At 52.9% G+C, this 14883-nt stretch overlaps 1 protein-coding gene across 4 annotated transcripts in view; it reads right to left on the reverse strand.

Annotated features, from left to right (window-relative positions):
• The window catches only part of ST5 (suppression of tumorigenicity 5), a 102956-nt gene that overhangs the window by 18468 nt on the left and 69605 nt on the right, over window positions 1-14883 (reverse strand). For all 4 annotated transcript variants that reach the window (XM_005873951.2, XM_005873949.2, XM_005873950.2 and 1 more), the window contains exons 4-8: window positions 12262-12398; window positions 4314-4465; window positions 2273-2488; window positions 1211-1307; window positions 580-624 (exon numbers count right to left, since the gene is read on the reverse strand). In XM_005873951.2, coding sequence (XP_005874013.1) covers window positions 580-624; window positions 1211-1307; window positions 2273-2488; window positions 4314-4465; window positions 12262-12398 — 647 coding nt within the window. The remainder of the gene's footprint in view (window positions 1-579; window positions 625-1210; window positions 1308-2272; window positions 2489-4313; window positions 4466-12261; window positions 12399-14883) is intronic.

A 14883-nucleotide genomic window follows, 5' to 3' on the forward strand; every position in this document is an offset into this window, starting at 1 on the left:
GGTGGGAAGGAGGGGACTAGTTCCCCCAACTTCCATCCTCCAGGAAGGTCTAGGCCGGGTTTCCCAGTAGAGAAAGGACAGGGATTTGTCCAAGGCCCCTGGAATGGGAAGGTCCCAGAGCCTTCCGGGAGGCGGCAGTCCTCCACTCCAGGGGAAGGGAGATGAGTGGCCTCGGGCCTCTGGAGGATCAGTTTCAGACTGAGGCATGTTCCTTAGAACGAGAAGAGGTGCCTGCAATCTTCTGAACCCATCTACATCCGCCCGGATTCACATTTACCAGGCAAACCCAGTACCCAATCCCTACAGACAGCGGCTTGGGAAAGTGTGGGCCAGGACACCAGCCTGAAATTTGGCAAAGGAGACGTCTGAAGTTAACCTTGCAGGCCTGAGCGCACCTGACTGTAGAAACGGACAATCCCATAGCTCCTTGCTCTGCTGGCCCGGTATCCTGCCTGCCTGCTATCTCTCCAAACCAGGCCAACCGGGACATGGGCACTACACACGAGGAGGGAGGGAAGGCTTATTCCCCAGAGCCGGGGCTGGGAAAGGCTTCCATGCTCGTGGGGAGCCACACCTCACCTTTGAACCTGTCGTCAGAGTCGCTCTCGCTCTCACTGTTCTCATCTGGAAAGAAACAGCGGGAGTGCATGCTTGCTAAGCCCCTGCCCCGCAGCAAGTGATTCCGACGCCCCCTCCCCCTAACTCTTCCCATGAGCGATGAAGCTGTACCTGGTCCCAGGTCCGGGGGCCCATGGCCAGGCGCTGAGTGGCCTGAGACCAGGGTCCTTCAGAGCTCAAACTGTAGGTGCTTATCTATATACAAACCCTTACCATCCAGTCCTGATCTGGAGAAGCTGAGGACCCAAGGAAGTCTGGACTTTCCTTTTGCCTGAAGTAGATCTCCACAGTCACCTCCCTACTCAGGGCCTCACAGCCCAAAGCCGGAACCATCCCATCCACGGCTTTCTTCCCTCTTTTGCCCTCCCCTCTCACGTGACCACTTGGCCGGGCTCTACCCTCCTAGAAGGCAGGAGGAACCGCCCTCCCCTCTCACGTGACCACTTCTTGGCCGGGCTCTACCCTCCTAGAAGGCAGGAGGAACCCCATGATGGGCCCACAAAAGGGTAAGCTGAGGCTAGTCCATGCCTCTCCCTGTTTCTAATGCCCAAGGGCCCCAGACACCTGGACCAGTTCGAGTATCAAGGCCTACCTCTCAGTGATGCTGTCTCAATGCTGGACATAGACAGCTTTTTTAACCTCTTCTTTCCTCTCTTGGCATTGTAGATGGAGTTAATTCTTTGGACAAGCTGGGTGAGAAAAGCAGGGAGGGTGAGGTAACCTAACACCAGCTGCCCCTACCGCCAAGAAGGCTTAGTAGGCCACCCATTGCCTTATTGGTGCAAGCTTGCTGCCCTCCCGCCCCAGGCCCAATGCTGGTCTCCCTGCTACCCTGAAACCAAGTGCAGACTGTCGGGTAGCTCTCCATCTATACGCCCCCGAAGTGGACTCCTGTCCCAAGACAAGGACATTAAACTTAGCTCCCCAGAGGAAGGAACTGGGATCAAACTGGACAGGATGGGAACTCCTGGGTCCCAAGAGTCCCTGAACCAACGGAGACAAAGAGCTTCTCAGATGCAATAACAGGAACAGGGATTCCAGCCTTTCCCCTCTGGGCCAGAACCTGGAGCCCTGACAGGAAGGAGCTAAATTCCCAATATACCCAAGCATTGTTTGCAGGCTAAAAATACCAGTTAGCTAAATCCTGCCGCTTTGGGCTGACGGTTTGGGCCTGGCTGCCTATAAATGACTGCTGCAAACTCTTCGTTCTGAGAGTTATAGAGAGGGAGTCAATGTTTGAGCCTGAGGTCCTTCAAAGCCTCAAAATATTTGTGCATAGAGACCTCAAAATGCACACCCCAAACTGCAGTAATGGGGTGTCTCCTAAGGACTGGTTTCCATCCATCCAGAGCCATGGAGTACTTCTTGGGGGCAGAGGCCGGCCTGTCCTTCCCCTAACATCTGCCCCCCATTAATCACTTACTGCATCTTTATTAATAAGAAAAGGGAATTAACCTGATGAAAAAGAAAGGCATGGACCCAGAATATATGCAAGGAGAACTGAGGGAGCAATCCCAGATTAGGGGAAGGAAGGAAAAGGAAGGAAGGAAGGAAGGAAGGAAGGAAGGAAGGAAGGAAGGAAGGAAGGAAGGAAGGAAGGAACGGAGGGAGGGAGGGAGGAGGAAAAGAAAGGACAGCCCACTGGAGAGGCTACCTTGGGAATGCGGCGGGCCCGGCGGCTGGACAGCAGCTCACTCGTGGTGCTGAGGCTGTCCTCATTGAGGCTGGAGGGTGAGGATGGCAGGCTCAGCTGAGCCAGCAGCAGCATGTCGTCGTGGCTGTGTCTCTTGGGTAATCGTGGCAGCCGGTGGCTCTTCCTTTCCGACCAGTTTCCACTGCGCAAGGTCTGGCTGCCTGGTTTCAGGGAGAGCTGCCATGGGGGGAGACACAGTGGGGGAGGGGCTCACCACAGAAGCCTTGGCCAGCACCCCCCTGCTGGGGCCTGGACTTAGCAGCCACAGGATGGCATCACCGGCTCCCAGAATCCCACCCTGAAATTTCCACCCTCTGGGGTTTCCTCTTTCAAGACCGTAGCTGTTAATCAGGGCTAGATTAGATACTTGCTTCCACAAAGGAAGCTAAGGACTTCTGCCAGAATAAAGAAAGCAGAGGCTAAGAAAATGGGGCTGTCATCTGAGTGGAAAAAGGCCAACCGGGAACTCTGGGGGCTCCCGTGAGCTCTGGGACAAGGCTTAGACTTAGACTTTGCTCTCTACTGAGCCAGGCCGCTGCAGCCAATCTTCCCCCGCAGCCCGATCCAGTCCTAAAAGGCTTCTCCAGTAGAGGCCACAGTCTACATGCTAGCCTGGCCCTGCTCACGTATTCTAGGGGCAGCACAGTGCTCTGACCACCAAAGCCCAGCAAGGCCGGCCTCAGAGCCAGGTGGTTCCCTCACAGCCCTGATCCACTTTCTGCCTCCCTCCATCTAGACTGCTACCCTACAGTCCAGCCTCCTTCCTCTCAGCGATCCTCTCACTGCCAAGCAGCACCCCCCCCTCCCACCTGCTGTGTGGGTCTGGCCCTGCCTCTCATCACTCCTCACCACGTCCTCCTTCCTCCCCGCCCCTCAATTCCTCTTTCCTTCCCACCCAATCAGTCAGGCGATACACATTCAATGGAAGCACATTAGAAGGTAAATCTTTTATAAAAATAGTCACATTATTCCAGTCAGAAGAAATCATTTTTATATTCTCTAGCCAATGTTAAAAATATTCAGGTCCCTCCAGCCCTGGCCAGTGTTTCTCAATGATAAGAGAGTCAGCCAAAGCACTTAAGGGTTATGGGTTCGAGTCTTGGTCAAGGGCATGTACCTGCATTGTAGGTTCCATACCCAGCCCCGGTCAGAGAGCATGCAGGAGCCAACCAATGGGTCTGTCTCTCTCATATCAATGTTTCTCTCTCTCTCTCTCTCTCTCTCTCTCTTTCTCTCTCTCTGTCTCTTTTTCTTCCCCTCCTTCCCTCCCTTCTACTTTTTCTAAAAAAAAAAAAAAATAATGAAAACAATATCCTCAAGTAAGGATTAACAACAACAAATATATATATAACCTCCAGGTCCCCCCCATTTGCATGGAGAATTACAGATGCCAGGGTAGGTCCAAAGCACCTTAATTCTCCTGCCTCCTGTCCACCACCCTGGACAAGGCCAGAAGGAGCTAAGTCTGAGGGCCTCCTTTGAACCTTCACCCTTCTCATTCTGCCTTCTTTCAGTCCATTCCTGGGCGATTCATTCTTCTTCCCTCCAACGGGAGTGGCTCCAGGTCTCGTGGACACCTGGCTAGCTCTCAAATCTGGTTCTTGGACCTGTGCCTGGCCCCCCAAGTGCCAGTACTGAGGTCATTTCTGCCAGCGCTGCAGAATGCCAAGGCTCACCCAGGGCCCTGCCTTCCTGCTTCCCACAGAAGGGGGTGGGGAGGAAGATGATAAGCCAGCAGACCACAGGGACTCCTGCCTTAGTTGGGCAGCTCAGAGCTCTAGAGGGGAAAGGACGGCAGTCGGACAGGATGCCCCGAAGAGCATGTCTCCATTGTCCCCAAGGGCTTCAACATGCCACAGTCCCTGAGTGCAGAGCTCTCTCCTGACTGAGGTCACATCCTTTGCCAAGCACTGGGGAGGGGAAAAGCCGGTGGAAACAGGCCCAGCCTGGGTAGGACAGGCCCCCACGGTGGCCCTGCAGGCGCAAGTCCGGCTGCCGTTACCTGAGTGGGCGGGTTGCTGTACTTCCTGTCCTGAGGACTCCACATCCTGTGCAGAGAGTCCAAGGAATTCTCTGACAGTTGCTGGGATTTTCGTCCCGCTCTGCGGCTCTTTAAGTCCACATCCTCATATGGATTCTCCTTGGGCAGATCTCCTGCAGAGGAGGAAAGGTTAGAGAGGGGGAGAAGGGAAGAAGGAAGCACGCACGCTCTCTCTCACACAAATAAACAAGCAGGATTCCTGTGAACCAAAGAGAATGGCTTCTGCCTGGCCCTTCGGCTCATGAGTCATGCAGCGCCCCGTCTGCAGTGGGAGGCTACAAACAGATCCTGGCTCCCAGTCCAGAAGCTGAACCCCCCACCCCCAGTTCAGCTCAGCCTTGTCTGGCCTCTGTTTTATAAATTCAGGGATTGCACAAGACTGGCTCAGCCACCCCTGCCTGTGCCCAGCCAGCCCACAGCGCCAACACCAGGCGTCTCTCCTTGGCTCCTGTCCCTCTGCTGTGCAAGCCCCAGAGATGCACAGTCCAAGGTAGGAGAGGCTTAGAGAGGTCACGAGGCTGTCCCTTTACTGGCTGCTTCCCGAGGACCCACTTTGGGGGGATGGGCTTCGAGGGACTCTAAAGAACTCCAGGGCGCAGGGCTTTCCCAGGCCTCGCTCTCACCCACTACACTGCTCGGCAACTCCTTTCAGACTGTTCTTCTGTCTGGTCCACTGAGGGAACCCTAGCCCCCACACAGAGATTAGCAAGTAGTGACGTGCCGTGATTATTTATTCAATGAACTGCTCTGACCCTGTGCCACTTCATTTCCTGTACTGCTGAGCTCGGCAGAAAAGAGAAGGCCCTCGCTCCCCTTTGGGAATAAGGTCTCCTGCATGACACAGGAGAGGCTTGAAAGGAGCCTGGGCCGAAGGGGTGGGCGTGCGGGTTCTCCAATAGCTGGCAGCAGGCACTGTAGGGGCAGGACCAGGGAATCTCCGAGTCCGAAGCACAGCCTCTGCCCTTGAAGAGCAACCTCTTCCCAGAAGCAATACCCTCCTGCCCCTTTCCCTCCGACACATGCCTGGGCTTTTCTAAAATGCAATACTATAACCCAGGTCAGTCCCGCCAGAACTGCAGTCCAAGGGGACTGTGAGCGACTACAGCCCTCTGCTCCCTTCCATATCAACACCACCATGTGGGACCAGGGACCTAGGCACCAGTGGCCGGAATGAGGCATTGAGGCAGCACACGTGGTGAGGGTGGGGCTCACTCCAGCTCCTCTATTCAGCAGCAGGACTGAGCCTGGGCGACCAACCAGCCCCATGGAGGCCTGGGCTCGCCTCATGCACCAACGGAGTTCCGAGACCCCTTCTCGGGAAGCAGAAGGGCTAGAAACCAGGGCCACTGGAACACAAGCTTTCCGAGGCTAGGATGCAGGAGAAAAAACAATCCCCATATGCTTACCGATTTCTCCGATTCCAAAGTCAAGATCCGCCCTATCACGGTAGCTACTTACTACTATCAAGAAAAACCACAATGAATTTAGGAAATGCCTTTGAGAGGTGCGGGAGGGGAGGGGGGAGGGGACGTGTGAATGGAAGACTTCAGTCAGAGCTAATAAGACTGCCCGGGGAGCAGCACAAGTCTCTGTAGTTCGAGTCTAAGATGGGTCAAGAAAAGGTTGGGGACCAGATTAAGTGATTCCCAACACCAGCAGCGTCCCAGCAATTGAGCAGCCGTTTTCCTGTAACACAGTCATGGTATGAAAATGACTTGTCTCCATTCCAGAGCCCTGACTAAGCAGAGCTGGCCCGGCAACCCTGCCTCAGGGAGCCAAATAGTAAACCTGGCACCCCCTGCAAGTTGTCTCCTGCCACCCCACTGTGGGCACTCAGGAGGAGTCAGGGTAGACTCTACTTCTTGGCCCCTCTCCAGCACACTTCCTGGAGCAGAGAGGTGTGGGGGTCAAGGGTCAGCGAATGCCAGGGCAGTCGTTTGATCTGGCGAAACGAGACCAGAGCACCACTGTTGAGAGGGGGACAGGAAGAGCACTTCCTCCAAGCTCATCAAACCCACGCTGCACTGGGCCAGAGGATCATCCAGAGCCCTATCGTCATCCCCAACCTACAGCGTGAACTGTCTCAACTCCTTTAGATCAGAGCTTCTCCAAACTACTGACTTTTGGGCTGGATAATTCTTGTCGTGGTGGACTGTCCTGTACGTGCATGTTAGCAGGATGTTTAGCAGCAACCCTGACCTCAGTCCACTAGAGGACAGCAGCATCCCCTCAGTTGTAACAACCAAAAATGTCTCCTGAGCAAATGGAAGGGTGGGTGGGCGAATGGATAATGGGAGAGAAGACAGGAAGGAAGGGAGGGAGGGACAGAGGGAGGGGAAATTGCTCGCCCCCCCCCCCCCAATTAAGGACCGCTGCTTTCATAGGAAATGTAATCAATAATATTGTAATAACTATGCATGGTGTCAGATGAGCACTAGACTTATCGGGGTGATCACTTCATAAGGTATATAAACGTCTAATCACTATATTGTACATCTGAAACTAATATAATATTCTATGTCAACTGTAATTGAAGAATAATTTCTTAAAAAAACCACTGCTTTAGATAGATGTTTCTGGATTTCCTAATAGTTTCTGAGCGCCATAACATATATCCCTCTTTTCCTCTATCCTTCCCTTCTCCTCCCTCCCTCCCTCCTCCTCTCCCTTCTTTCTTTCCCCAGAATCAGAGCTTTGAACATTGATACAAAACCCAAACCTGAACAACAAACAAACAAACAAACAAACAAAAACAGATGATGGAGACGGAGGCCCAAGGAAGGAATAGATGTACGACATTGACGCACATCAGTGGGAACGCCAGGTTCTCCACACGAGTCTCGCCTCTGGAAACAAAATTTCAGGAAAGCCTCACATGCCTGCTCCTCCGACCTGCCTAGTCCTCAGATCAGCCTCTTCGTCTCCAGCAATGCTTAACTTCCTGTCTGATATAACCAGGCCGCTAATCATTTCTCCAGGAAACGACCGCTGGCCCCAGCCCAAGCCCTGCCTCCCCAGCCTTGGCTTGGGCCCTTCACAGCTCTAGTTCACCTGCTCCTCTCCGCTGCCTAGAGTGTCCCTGGCTGCCCTCTGGAGCTAAATCACAGAGATACTCCCAGTCATCTCCCCAGGAGTCAGGGTGCCAGGGGTGGGGGTGTGCAGAGACCAAGCAGGCCCTGAATCCCAGAGCCACTAACGTGAACCTGCTGAGAGCAAGTTAACTGTCAAAGCACTAGTTCCGAGCTGGGGGAGGGGGAGGTTGGAGGATAAGGCTTCAAACTTCCTCTGGGGAGCAGAGCCAGAGCAAGGCCAGGGAAGCTAGGCCTGAGTGGAGGAACATGAAGTTTAGGAGACAGACAGGGCAGACTGCAAGGCTTTCACCTGCATTCCTGCCCTGACTTCCCTGCTGTGGCCCCACCCTGCCCTGGGGGAGGTAGAAGAGGCAGCCTTCTTCCCTGGAGGCCTGGCTCTGAGCAACCCCATCTCCTCTCCTCAAGCCCAGCTGGGGAAGCCAGAGGTCTCAACCCTTTCCAGCTTAGCTGATGAGATAAGGGACAAGGGCATGGCCAAGAATTTCTGCTTCGAGCTCTTTTAAAGGAACTTGTCAGAGCCCAAACATATCACAGAGATCCTCTGGAAGGAAGAGCCCAGCCCCACCCGGCCTAGCCCCCACTCCTCCCCATAGCTCCTCTGGTTATTAACCGAATGAGCCAGCACCCCCCTCCCTACACACACCCAACTGGAAGAACCAGTTAGGGAAGGAGTGAGTGTGTGCGCGCGCATGTATATGCACAGGCACTGAGAATTTCTCCAAAGAGAATCCTAAGCTTCCTGGACCACACCCATGACTAGGGCCCTGGGTCTGCTGCTTCCCTCCGCATCTACCTCTCTGGGTTCCAACCAGCTGTTTCTTCCGGTTCTCCGCTTCTCCTTCCCCACCCCCGTCCCCACCCCCTCTTGCACACACACACACACACACAGTGAAGAGAGGGACAGGTTTCGGGCCCGACTCCCTCCACAATGCACAGCACATCGGATGGGAGCTCCAAGGGGCCAGTGTTACCCACCCACCCAGACTGGACACCATTTCCCACCTGCCTGGCACACTGTTCCCTGGGCTGTGCCTTGGGCTGCAGCCTCTATACTGTCAGGGCCCCTCTGAGCCTTACTGCTTCCCAGCCTGGGGACAAAGGAGAGAAGAGGGCAGAGGGAGAGCGGAGGCTTAGAGGGCTTTGCAGGCAGGCTGGCCAGCCTGTCCCCAGCTCCCACCCACTCAAGTTCCTGGAAACGCTCCCTCAGCCCCAGCGAGCTGACAGGAGTGGGAATCTCTGCAGGAATGCAGCCCGGGCTCCCTGGTCAGGCCCCCAGGCCACTCCACATAACTCCCTAACAAGCGGCTTCCTCGGGTGCATTTTTAAGTGTCAGGCTCAGAAGGCAAATGATGATAAGGCTTTGGAGAAAAGCAGCATCTTCCGGGGCAGAGGTCAAGTTGGACAGGTGAGAATTAACAGCCCCAGGAAGCAGGGAGGCAGTCACTCTGCTTTTGAACCCCTCTATTGAAGTCAGCGGGATGAACCTCAGCCTGCTTTGGAGAACCCACCCCAGTTCCCCAGGCGTCCTCTATGGTGTGGGAGGGAAGCCGGCAAACTCCCAAGGCCCCGGTTCAAGCCCACTGCTCACAGAGAAGAGAGGCCAGCCTCTGGGCCAAATGGCCCTCAGTCTCTCACAGACCAGGAACCCAGTCCAATGGGCTGCTCCCCAAGGTGGAGGGTTAGCCTGGGTGCTCTTCCCTCACAGCCCCGTGCCATACACCCCTCACAGAGCTTCGTCTGTCCCTCTGCAGGTCAGGCAGCACAAGAGCTGGGTAATCCAAACAGAACCAGAACCGGACCCTCACGTAGCACAGACTGGGCCCAGACAGAGAAGCTTCTAGGAAATCAGAGGCACTGGTCAATCCGAGGCAAAGGTGAAACTGACACTCAGAGTTCAGAAACAGGGCCCCCTAGAGCCTCTGGAGGAGGCTCCAAATCTCTGATCCTATCTCCAGGGATGGAGAAAGGGATAAATCAACCAGAGTCTAAGAGAGAGAAAGCTCCCTCTAGCCTCCCTGGTCAGGTCCACAAATTCAGACCCGGCTGCAGTGGGAGCTACAAAGAAGGAAAATGGGCACTGAAGTAGCTACAGACCTGGAACCGACCCCATCCCACAAGGCAGAAGCAAAATCCAGGTGCCTGGGCCATTCCCCGCCCTCCCGCCCACACTACCTTTCCCAACTCTCTATGCAGGTGCCCAAGATCCAGAAGCTGGTGAGCATGCCCCAGCTCCAATGCCAGCCCGTGCCAGCCCTTACCCTGGTTCTAAATCATCCGTACAAGAAGTATCCAGGCCGCTCCTATGTTGTCTAGTATCCTCATGCCACCTCTCAAATCAGCATAAAGTCCCCTTTACTCAGCGAGGAGGCCCAACCCCAGAAACACTTACCTCCTCCTTCTTCTTCTTCTCTCTAACCTGACCTAAGAAGGCCCAAGAACAGTTCTGCTGCTCAGGAAAGTGGCTGCAAAATTCATTCTCTCTCTCTCTCTCTCTCTCTCTCTCTCTCTCTCTCTCTCTCTCTCTCTCTCTCTCTCTCTCTCTCTCTCTCTCTCTCTCTCTCTCTCTCTCTCTCTCTCTCTCTCTCTCTCTCTCTCTCTCTCTCTCTCTCTCTCTCTCACACACACACACACACACACACCACCACCACGACCACCACCACCACCAGACACCGCTCCCAAACAACAACCCCAACCAGAGTCCTAGAGTCATGGATCTCCGGACAGTTCAAATGGTTAAAGCGTCCCTTTCTCTCACTTTAGTTCTGTTCTACAAGAACATCCCCCCACCTGAAATCCCTGGGCGGCACAGAAGGGCTGCGAAGCTTCTCAAAGAGAGAACAGTGAGGACCGTGTGGGTAGTGCCTCCTTTGCCCAGGGCAGCAGCCACAAGCGCCGTGGGCAGCAATGACATTACAATTTACTCCAAACAAGAGGAAATAGGAATTCATCCTGCAGCTGAGGTGGGGAGGGAGGTGGGGTTGTGCCTCTGATCCCCACAGCTCTTGACCCCAAAGGCTGGGTGACCCGAGGCTGGGTGACCCGTGTGTACAGAGCTTTTTCCCAGTGGCAAGGGAAGAGGCCTCCCTCCCTGAGCCCTTTTGCTGTTGGAGGGATTTCACTCCCACAGCCTTCCTGTTATGACCTAATTTTAGATGGCTACATGCTAATCACTTCCGTTCCTGGGAAAGCAGTGCCTATGTGGATCGGATCACTGTAGCTGTTGCCCCAGAAATGCTGGCCCAGCAAGTTCTAAGGAGAAAAGGATGAGCCCGATGGCTTAGATCAAAGAGGGAATAGGTGGTTCTCTTTTCCTAAGATCCCACAGTCTTTTTTTTTTTTTATTGATTTTTTACAGAGAGGAAGGGAGAGGGAGTTAGAAATATCGATCAGCTGCCTCCTGCACACTCCCTACTGGGGATGTGCCCGCAACCAAGGTACATGCCCTTGACTGGAATCGAACCTGGGACCTTTGAGTCCGCAGGCTGACGCTCTATCCACTGAGCCAAACCGGTTAGGATCAGATCCCACAGTCTTATGAGAGACTAGAGGGTTCTCCACTGGGGCCACTTCTCTCTAATGTGTTAACTAAGACTATGTCCCCTCCAGCTTCAAGGCCTATGAAAGACACAGAGACAGAGATAGGAGAGAGAGATGAGAAAGATGAGAGAGATCAGAGACAGAAAGAGGAGAGAGGGATGAGAGACAGAGAGAGGAGAGAGAGGAGAAAGAGATGAGAGAGTAGGCCACTTCCCCGGGACACACACTTTACTTGAGCTGAATTAAAGCCTGCCTCCCCCAAAGAGAACAAGGCCGGAATTAAAGTGAATGCCAAAAATAAACCCAACCCAGCCTAGATTATTGGGTTTTTATTGACCCTCAAACACAAGTTTTCCAACACCAAGTCCTCCCAGCTGTCGGTGGACAATTCACCGAGTTGTCTTACATTCCTGACCTTCTGAGGAAGAGGAATTAATGGTTGCAGACTATCTTCTCAAAGATGTTTGAACAGCAAACAGCCTTGGAAGACAGGACTAGTCTCCCTCCAGGGCAGAGGCAGAGTGGATTCCTGACCAGAGCAATAAGGATAATGTCTCCTGATGGCAGGTCTGCAAGCAGCCCCTGGAAGAGACTGGGGTTTCCTAAACTGTGGGTGCTGCCTCTCCCTGGACTGCCTCTCCGCTGCCCCGTGGGACGTGGGAGCAGGGCAACCATGGAACATCCGGCTCCTGCTGCTGCTGTGCTGTGAGTGACCCAGTCCTTTGCCTGTGACCCGGGAGTCTGCCAGCCTCTGTGAAACTGGGGCCGGCTGAACTGGTTAGCCCGCAAGCAGAGGAAAATCTTGGGGGTTTTCACTTTAGGAGGTGCTTCGGTACATATTTAACCTCATTTAATCCCAACAGTAATCCTATGAAGTATTATTACTATTATTTTTGTGGTTGCCATAACATCATCATTTGAGAAAACAGAGGCCTCAGAAAAGTTACGTGATTTGCCTAAGGACACAAAGCTAAGGAGGGGCACCTGTTGGACTCTCAGGCCTTCCAGAAATAAAAGAAAGGGATCATGTGGTTTTCCCCTTTTTGTGGTCCCAGAAACCTCTTGGGTTTCAGTTGATTCGTTCATTCCAGGCTTTCATCTCTCAGCTGCCCAGTCCTTGCTAAGCTACTTCCTCTGATGACCATTTCCTTAGGAGGTCCCAGAAGCTGGACCCTGTCTGCCCGTGACTGACGAAGCAGAACCTGGAGTGTCCCCCTCCTGTTCATGTTCTGCTGCAGCCCCCAGAGGCAACCCCACCTGCCACCCGGGCCACTGCTTACCCACAATGTCTTCATAGGCATTCTCTTCTAAAGTGCTTTTGGATCCAAACTTGGGTTGGCTCTCAGTACCATTCTCAGTGGGAGAAGAGGGGTACAGGGACTGGAGACTGGATGCATCCTCAAACTCAAAGGATTTTCTGTGGATAACAAGAACAAGAGTCACTCCAGCTAAGCTAGATTCCTACTGCCTTGTTGGGGGACAAGGCCATGGGCAACAGCAAAGACCAGATGTCCTCCTCCCAAGACCAGCTACTGAGCAAAGCACCAAGATGGATCCAAACTTTCTACCCAAGTGAAGAACTAGATGGTCTGAGAGGCCCAGCCTGAGGGACTGCAAATAACACCAATGACGACAACACAGGTAAAAGGCTGCCTGACTTATCTCACAGTGCCGCTACTAGGTGGTGTGCCGTGAGGAGATGGAGGCTCAGGGAGATCAAGTGGCAGAGGCAGGACTCGCCCAGAATGTCTGACTCCAGGCTCTGAGCTTTTGACTTGGGCCTCCAGGCCTTCAGAACAGCCTCCTTGAGAAGCACCTGCCTTCAGAGTCTCACATCACGTAAGCATCCTTGCAAGTGCTCCTGCACTGAGCAGCCAGTAAGGGCTCAACACTGGATGGGTGAGTCCCAGGTTGTTTTCGGGGTTGGGGAAATAGTTGGTGGTAGGTGGTTTGTTGGAACAGGAAGTGCTGAGCCCTCAAAACCAACCACACCACTTCTGAGGTGGAAGTAGGAGGGCAATCTGAAGCCAGAAGCTACGTCCAAGACCCAGCTCCCCTGCAGTTACTCACTAGCTCAGTTCCAACCCCCACATCACCTCCTCTACTGTAGAATTTCAAAATTACAGCATGTTTGCGCCCCAGACACTATGAGCCACAGTACTCTCTACTCCTCTCCTTCATTGGGGAGGTACTTCCCCATCTAAGACTTGACCCCAGCTGCATTCTCTCCCTCTCCAAGGCAGGTCCCCAGCAGGCTCCTGGGAGGGAGAGAAGGCAAGGCACTCATTGAATCCCTCCTTTTACCCACGAACACCTCCCTCTTTTCTTAGGTACCGTTGGACCTTTCAGCCAATGAAGTCCTTTCTCTCTTGTTTAATGAAGAACTCTTGCTAAGAATCCTGGGATGCAAGTCTAGGACTAAAAGTGTCCCACAGGCTACATCTCGTGCTCAGCTTGCCTGGCTGCTCTACAGCACCTGACACAACTGAACACTCGACGCTGCCAACGCCTCCCCTCGCCTCTACGACATCGTCCCTCCTAGTTTTCAAGGACCTCTCTGGCAATTACTTTTCAGGCTCTTGTGAAGGATCCCCTTTTCCACTCGCCTTTCAAATGCCAGGGTCTCTGAGGGTTCTGTTTTCAGGACTCTTACTAACTCGGCACTCTTGGGGGCCAGATACTGATGGCCATCCCCCTAATTACCATTTCTACCATGACGACTCCCAAATCTCTGTCTCTGGCCCAGACTTCTCAACAGTTAACATCCAATGGCTGAGGGCATTGGTTCCTGGATTTTGCCCTTCAGACCACAACTGGTCTGAGATCAAGCTTTCATTAATACAGGGTGTCCCCCAAAAATGTATACACACTGTAACAGCTGAAGCTCAATTTTGAAAATGAAATGTATTTTTAATAAACACTGTCTTTATAATTATTCAAAGTGTGTATAGACATTTTGGGGGGACACTCTCTATATATAGTGGTGTCAACATCTTAGGCCGGTAGTTCTCAAGTCAGCAAATAAGACACAAATCATGAAAATCCCTCAGGAAGGTACCATGTCAAAGGCCAACACACTGTCTTTCATTAAGACTAATATAGTCAGTTTCTCCACCAGATTTATTTTTCTCTGTTTGAATACGAGAAGAAATATATTTTTTAAAAATATGTTAAACACAAGAATCATACCTGCACTACAGATACAAACTTACCATTTCATGCTCCTCAGGGGAATATGCCTACTGTGTGGAAAGGCAAATGAAACAGCCTGTACTTTATGAACCATTTCCCCCCCCAAGAACACAGATTTAGATTTGCCAAGTTAATTCTTATATGAAGTGAGTCCACCATATATGGTGTATGTGTGTGTATCTATTGTATATAAATGTAACAAGCATGGGAGTTTGTGTAAAACCTCCAGGCTGATCTACCGTCTCCCCACCGCCTTATTTCACCTAGCTCACTGCTTTCTGCTGCTCTCAATTTAGCTCAGCAACCCCATGAGGAGGCTTCCCTTGCTCCCCAGGCTAATTTAGATGCCTCTCCCTCTAGGTCTCTGCAGGTCCCACACCGACATGGGCCATGGCGTGTGGCACAGCATCTATGATTTATTCGTGCCTCTGTCTCCTGCACCAGACCATGAGCTCCTCGAATGGAAGAACCTTGTCTTATTTGCCCTGGTATCCTCTTGACCAGCACAAGCAGGCTCTAACTAGGTAGTGTTTATAGAGGTGGGTGAATAGACAAAGCAAGCACTCTTAGAGAGCTGTTAAAGACTTGAAGAGCCAGTGAGCATGTGGGTGGGCCAAAACATGGGATTATTCTTGGCTCTTGTGGCTCATGGGTCTGAACCTCTATGATACCTTCCTCCCTGCACATGGCGGGAAAGGTTCTCTATGAGA

Source organism: Myotis brandtii, unplaced genomic scaffold (genome assembly GCF_000412655.1).
Source record: "Myotis brandtii unplaced genomic scaffold, ASM41265v1 scaffold422, whole genome shotgun sequence".
NCBI lineage: Eukaryota > Metazoa > Chordata > Mammalia > Chiroptera > Vespertilionidae > Myotis > Myotis brandtii.